Consider the following 7,500-nt stretch of genomic DNA (forward strand, 5'->3'; position numbering starts at 1 on the left):
CACTCTAGACTATACACTGCCCATTACAGAGCCCCCACTAACTGATAGTTTTTTTCTGCTGCTCTCACTCCTACTCTTCCTGCTCCATTTGCCCTGCGGGCTCACTCCGCTCCCCTACCCTGCCCCCAAATTCCACCCGTCCTTAGTGCTTGTACTTTTATCCCCACCCTAACCCCTCCCCACCACACCCACCCTGCAGCTAACCACTCCCATCCACACCCTGACTACAACTAGCCACTCCCATCCACCAACACATGCCTACCCCGCACATTCCATACACTATGGCTACCCCCTCCACACACACATTAATACGAACCAGCCTTCTTATCCCCCTCTACTATCTAACCTTCCTTACAAGTCTCCCTAACACACACCAATCTCTAAACCCCAAAGCCACCATCTTTGACCTCCCTTACACATCCACAGCTTATAGCCTAATCTCACCTGAACTATATTGCTCTAAACCAAGCCATTATTTCAAACCATCCATACTATCTACTCCTTCCCCCCACCACCCCTTTCATACTATCACCTCAAAGAAAAAGCTCCTCCTCAACAACCTTCCTTTCTATTCCCCATTCATCACCTCCAACACCTCTTCCTCAACTCCCTCTGTCAATCAGGCGACATCCATTCTAACCCTGGACCCTCCTCAGCCAGCAACCAAAGCAACAGCCCCACCAAACCCCACAAACCCAAAACCATCCAGCTAACCACCTTCAATGCACAAAGCCTCAGAAACAAAATCCCCAACCTGCATGCTTGGCTTGCTCACAGTCAACCTGATATTACAGCCATCTCTAAGACATGGCTTAAACCTTCCATCTCTGACAATGAAATCCTTCCTCCTGGCTACAAAATCCTTCACAGTGATAGAACCCGGAGAAAAGGTGGTGGCGTGGCTATTATCTACCCATCCATCCATACTCTAACTCCATACACCAACCCCATGCCTATCTTCTCCAATGCTGAAATATCAATAGGGTATTTAAAGCTTAATAACTGCAAATCTTTATGCATCTGCTCCCTCCAGGCAATAATACCAAAACATTAGAAGACATACTATCCTGGTTTAACTCCAGTATGATACTCGAAACCTATATCCTTGGCAATGTAAACATCAACTGCGCATCCATCAACTCTAACACCCCCATCCCAGTCAATCAATCTCTACAACTTCACCCAACTCATAAACCTTCCCACCAGGCCCAAGAAAGATGGAACCTCTGGTACCATCATAGACTGGATACTCAATACCCACCCCCACCTTGCCTCTCAAGCCAGTCTTCCACCCAATGCTTTCAGCGACCTACCTGCCTTCATTGACCGCATATCCCCCACCCCCCTAAAACATCACCAGTATATCCTAACCCACAACTTAATCTCCTTCAACCCACACACACACTCACAGAATGCCTTAAGCACATAGACTGATCACCCCTAAAAACTCTCCCACTTGATGATGCATTATCCTATTTTAAGAATACATTCCTAACCATCCTAAATCAACAGGCCCCCCAAAGATCCAAAAGAATCAAATCAAATCCATGCCCTTGGCTATCTCATGAAACTAGAAACATCATGCATTAGCATGACAAAAAATGGAAACAATACCAAAAACGAAACACAACCAACTCCCTCCTAGAATTTAAACAACTACGTAATAACTTAGCCAACAAATTGTTAACCAAAGACTGCAAAAACTACTACAATAACCTCCAATCCATTCACTCATCCAGTCCAAAAAGATTTTGGAGCTCCGTGTCCTCCATCCTTCACCCAGGCAATATAAGCAACCCATGCCCAGACCCCCACTCTCTCAGATCTGCAAACTGCCACTAATTTCAACCATTTCTTCATTGATTGCATTGCAAAACTATCAGCCTCCTTCCCTGACCACTCCTCCTGCCCCCCCAACAGCAACCCTCCTCCTTCCTCCCCCTTTACCCGAAAACCCATCCCCACAAACACAATCAAAAGACTTCTGCTCAAGCTAAAACCCTGTTGTAATGTACCACTCTACCACCCTCCTTCCTCAAAGAATCCACTGAAACCATTGCCTACCCTGTATCTATTCTAATAAACAGATCTATGCATGAATCATACGTGTCTACTATCTGGCACCAAGCATACATCATTCCTCTTTATAAAGGCGGTAAAAACATAGATACAACCAACTTCAGACCTATAGCCATACTCTCCCCCCTCTCAAAAATACTTGAAAAAACATCCATGCCCAAATCATGCAACATCTAAACCTAAACAAACTTCTCTCCCACACCCAACATGGCTTCTGCCCTAGCCACAGTACCATCACTGCCCTCCTTCCTTTCTAGAGACCATCAACCTAGCATGTGATAATGGCAAATATGTATCATCACTATTCTTAGACCTTTCAAAAGCATTCAACACCATCTCCCATCCTCTACTTCTATCCCAGCTCTCATCCTTACATCTCTCTCCCTCCACCCTTGCTTGGTTGACCAGCTACCTATCTAACCACCAACAAGCCATCCAGTGGAAGGAATCTACCTCTCCTTTCCTACCCACACCCACCGGAGTCCCTCAAGGTTCTGTTCTTGGTCCTCTGCTCTTTAACATATTTATCAACAATTTCCACCTCTCCATCCCTGATGCCTCCATCATCCAATATGCAGACGACTCCACAATCATCTCCTCTGCTGCCACCTCCCCCGCTGACCTACTAATAAAAACCCAGCTTCCCTTTTTCAAAACCGAATCTTGGATGAAAGCCAATCACCTTGCCCTAAATGCCTTCAAAACAAAACTAATGATCTTTACCCCTACTAGAAATTCCACTTTAGACAAAAAACTGTTCTGCATTACAAGCCACAGTAAAACTCCACTAGAAATAGTCCCCTCAACCAAACTGCTAGGAATCATTATTGATGAAAACCTAGTTTGACTCCCACATATACTCTGCCATCAAAAAAACTCATCAGAAGATTGGTCTCCTATACAGACACAATCGCTACCTCAGCCCCTCCACCCGGCAAACACTTGCAACTACCTTCCTCCTCCTCCCATCCCTCATGTATGGTACTCCACTATTTACCAATCTCCAACTAGGCCTGCTCTCCAAACTAGAAGCCTGCTACCACAAAATTAGCAACTAACCCCAAAATTCATCCCATCATTGCCACTCATTACTCAACCTCAAATGGCTAGAACTCCCCAACTACCTTAGATATTTGCAACTCACCACTACTCACAAGCTCATCTTCAAACCTTCTGACTGTCCATCACTAGCCACAGCACTAACACCCTACTCCCTAAGATCAGAGAACCAAAATCTGCCTCAAGTACACAAGCCCTCTCATCCCCCTGGCCATCTACTACTATCCTGCACAATAGCCAAACTTTGGAACTCTCTCCCCTCTCACCTACGCAACATACCCAACCATTATAACTTCAAAAGCCAGCTCTTCATATATCTATCCTCCAAATGGGAATGTCCCTCTCATGCTCCTACCTAAATTACTTCCTCAACCGACTATCTTCCTACCCCCCTTCTTTTGTTCTCTTACACAAATATTTAATTGAGCTTTGTCTCTGTCAACCTGGTTTAACCTGATGCATTGCTTTAAATACTGTACATTAAGTAACGTAATGTAACCTTACATATATGTAAATATAATGTAATGTAATGTATGTTTTTGTGGAGCTTTTCTCCCCAGGCCTCCACTGAAAACGGGCCAACTTGACCCAGTGGACTATCCCGGTTAACAAATGCAAATAAATAAATAAATAAATAAATAAATAAATAAATAAATATTGCTATGTCTCTTTAAATGTGCAGCACCCTTAGCAATTTTCACAGCACAAGTGTCCAAGTCATGTGGTCTGGTTTCCTGTACAAAACTGAAGAATCTGAATGTAAAGCTGATGAAAGTTGAAACTAGCAACACATTCCCTTGTGCCTGGGTCATTATTTTGTATATTTGAATATCATATGCTATACAGGACATCTGGCAATTTATTAGTAGAGAGTGTATGGAATGCTTCTAAATCAGTACTTCTGTTATTAGATTTAAATGCTGTTTTTTACAGCATTTTTATTAGAATGAAACATAAACACTCATATTTCAATAATCAAATGATTTTAGTCCTCAAAAATCAGAGAAGCATTATACTTAACAAGATGATTACCCAGAAAGCAAGCTCCTTGCATTACTTCTTATCTAGGTATGCACATACATTCACATCTATGCAAGACTCTATTAGATGTATAAAGTCTTTTGGTTAGGAAACATGCACAGAATGTGAAGTTATTTTCTTTTTTTAAAGATCTACAGGACTTCTCTTAGTATAGTAGAAAAAGTTAGCTGCATTTCTGGCTTATTTGAATTTTGGAAAATCAGGTTTGGGCTATTGTTAGCAAAGAAGACTTACTAGTGGATAACGGCACACATACCAAGCAACAAAACAGTCAACTTGATTGTGCTAAACTGCTCAATATTTGGGGATTGTTGCCATGTGCCTGCTTCTGTCACTTGTTATTTTTGGATACATTCCCCAAGTGTGCCCTTACTAACACTCTTGTTAAGTTAACTAGCAATCCCCTGGTAACTTCATTATATTTTTATTTCACGTAAATGCTACCATTTTTAAACATGTTTGTAGCAGTTAAGTTTTCATTAGTGGTTTACCTTGAAATTAATTCTGTCTTTGTCTACTGAGCCAATTATACAGTACTAAATACATTTCATTTTTTTATTTTCCACATTATTGTGTCATGGTAGCATTGCTGTGCTTTAGTGCCACATAATGTGTGAGGTTCTCTCTGTACCTATTAATGAAGGAAATGAAGACACAGGGAGTTCAAATTGCACACCGACAGTCACAAAGCATGCCAATCACATTGTCTTTATCACAACACTGAACTCCCTCAGATGAAATGATTCCTTGTTGGTGTGTGTGTGTGTGTGTGTGTGTGTGTGTGTGTGTGTGTGTGTGTGTGTGTGTGTGTGTGTGTGTGTGTGTGTGTGTGCATGTATGTGTGTGTGAGTGTTCCTTAATGCCATACAGTTTACATTTTTTACAACTGCTCCCCAAAATCTGTGTAAGCTCTGAGACATCTATAGACTCACATCTCGGAGATTGAAAGTGATTTCCAGATTACTCCAAAAGTTGTCTGAAAACAAAGGGTACATGTCTAACACTTCCAAGAGATCATCCCGCTGTATTTTGTGTAGATCACAATAGGTGAGTGCTCGAACATCTGAGTTTGACTTCCCAGGTCGTGCATATAGATTGAGAGGTTCTCCAAAGGTGTCATTCTTGCCTACAAATGGGAGGAAATATTTTTAGGAGTAGTAGGCCATAAAAGTATACAAACTGCATATAGTCTGAATAGCTATACATTTCATATTTATTAATAAAATCAGAATATCTTGCAATCAGAAAACATTGTTTGCAGTACTAAAAGTTCAAGATAAATGTTTAATTACATCTGTATTTGTGTATACATCTGTTGTTCAATAACACTGTTTATATTATATTACATCAGTATCTATCTACAGAATCTACAGAATTTCTTATTATCACCTGGGTAATACTAGTTCATATTTGAATATTACACTCCACTATGCAGAACTATAGTCCAGAGATGAACAAGATGAACAGTGTAGTGGTCCAGCGGTAGTGTTGTCGCCTCACAGCAAGAGGTTCTCTGGTTTGATTCTTGGCTGGGGTGCCTTCTTTGTGGAGTCTGCATGTCCACCCTGCATTTGTGTGGGTTTCCTCTGGTTGCTCTGGCTTCCTCCCATGTTACAAAGACATGCATCTGGAGCATTTCTCCCCAAGCCTCCACTGAAAAGTGGCTCATTCTAAGTCAGACTTTCCCAGTTAAATAAATAAAATAAATATTCTGTATTATACAGGGAAAACAAAAAAAAAACTGTTTATCTTCACGTACTTAATTTTTAATGCAGTATTATAGCTAATTGTATACCTACTGTTATCACGGTGTATGGCAAACATGCCACTCTGTATCCTCACATCAATAATTTTCATACCTGACTGGTTTCAATGAGATATAAAACGTAGTCAGGAGCTTGTGACCCAGTGCATATCTGTGCTGTGTGGATGTGACTATAGAATTTCAGTGATTATGAATATCAGACATAATTAATGTGCCATCTCACAAATGCTTTGTCTTTTAATTCCATGTGTTATATTTACTTTGTATACACACTGTCTTATGTAAGATCATAATGTAAAAGTTATACTGAAATGGATTTTTACAAAATAGCAAAGTTATAAGATGAGAACTCAGCCACTGGGGATGCACAAGCCAGTACATTTCTTCATGCCGGTCCCAAGCCTGGATAAATGGGGAGGGCTATGTCAGGAAGGTTAGCCGGTGTAAAACTTTTACAAATGACATATGCGGACAGCAATATAGATTTCCATACCGGATCAGTTGAGGTCCAGGTTAACAACGACCTCCACCAGTACTGTTAGCCAACAGGGTGTTGGTGGAAATTGGGCTACTGTTGGCTGAAGGAGAAGGAGAAGAAAAGGGGGAAGGCATGCCCAAATGCAGGAAGCGATGAGGAAGGTTAGGAGTGTGGTAGTGAGGGTAGGAACTTTGAATGTTGGCAGTATGACTGGTATAGGGAGAGAGCTAGCTGATATGATGGAGAGAAGGAAGGTTGATATATTGTGCATGCAAGAGACCAGATGGAAGGGGAGTAAGGCCAGGTGTATTGGAGGCAGGTTCAAATTGTTCTATCATGGTATAGATGGGAGGAAAAATGGGGTAGTGGTTATCCTGAAGGAACAGTATACCAAGGGTGTTTTGAAGGTGAAAAGAGGGTCAGCTAAAGTGATGCTTATGAAGTGAGGTTATAAGTGAATTGGATGAAGTGGTGCTGAGTGCACCCAAGGGTGAGAGAGTGATGATTGGAGCAGATTTCAATGGGGATGTTGGCGAAGGAACAGAGGGGATGAGGAAGTGATGGGTAAGTATGGTGTTAAGGAGAGGAATGCAGAAGGTCAGGTAGTAGTGGATTTTGCAAATGGCTGTGGTGAATATGTAATTTAAGAAGAGGGAGGAGCATAGGGTGATGTACAAGAGTAGAGGAAGATGCACACAGCTGGATTATATCCTGTGCAGGAGGGCCAGTTTGAAGGAGATTGGAGACTGTAAAGTGGTGACAGGGGAAAATGTAGTTAGGCAGCATAGGATGGTGGTTTGTAGGATGACGGTGATCAAGAACAGGAGGAAGAGGAGAGTGAGGACAGTGCCAAGGATCAAATGGTGGAAGTTGAAAAAGGATGACTGTGAGGTGGAGATTAGGGAAGAGTTAAGACAGGCACTGGGTGGCAGTGAAGAGTTACTGAATAGCTGGGTAACTACAGGAAAGTTGGTATGGGAGACAGCTAGAAAGGTGCTTGGTGTGGCATCTGGACAGAGGAAGGAGGATAAGGAGACCTGGTGGTGGAATGAGGAAGTACAGAAGAGTATACAGAGGA

General features: G+C 41.9%; 1 protein-coding gene across 2 annotated transcripts in view; it reads right to left on the bottom strand.

The window, feature by feature from the left end:
• Nucleotides 1–7,500, bottom strand: part of KCNH6 (potassium voltage-gated channel subfamily H member 6) — a 1,196,060-nt gene that overhangs the window by 120,283 nt on the left and 1,068,277 nt on the right. For both annotated transcript variants that reach the window (XM_044055208.1, XM_044055207.1), the window contains exon 11: nt 5,112–5,305. In XM_044055208.1, the coding sequence (XP_043911143.1) occupies nt 5,112–5,305 (194 nt within the window). The remainder of the gene's footprint in view (nt 1–5,111; nt 5,306–7,500) is intronic.

Source organism: Protopterus annectens, chromosome 13.part0, assembly GCF_019279795.1.
Source record: "Protopterus annectens isolate FY-2018-M chromosome 13.part0, PAN1.0, whole genome shotgun sequence".
Lineage (NCBI taxonomy): Eukaryota > Metazoa > Chordata > Ceratodontiformes > Protopteridae > Protopterus > Protopterus annectens.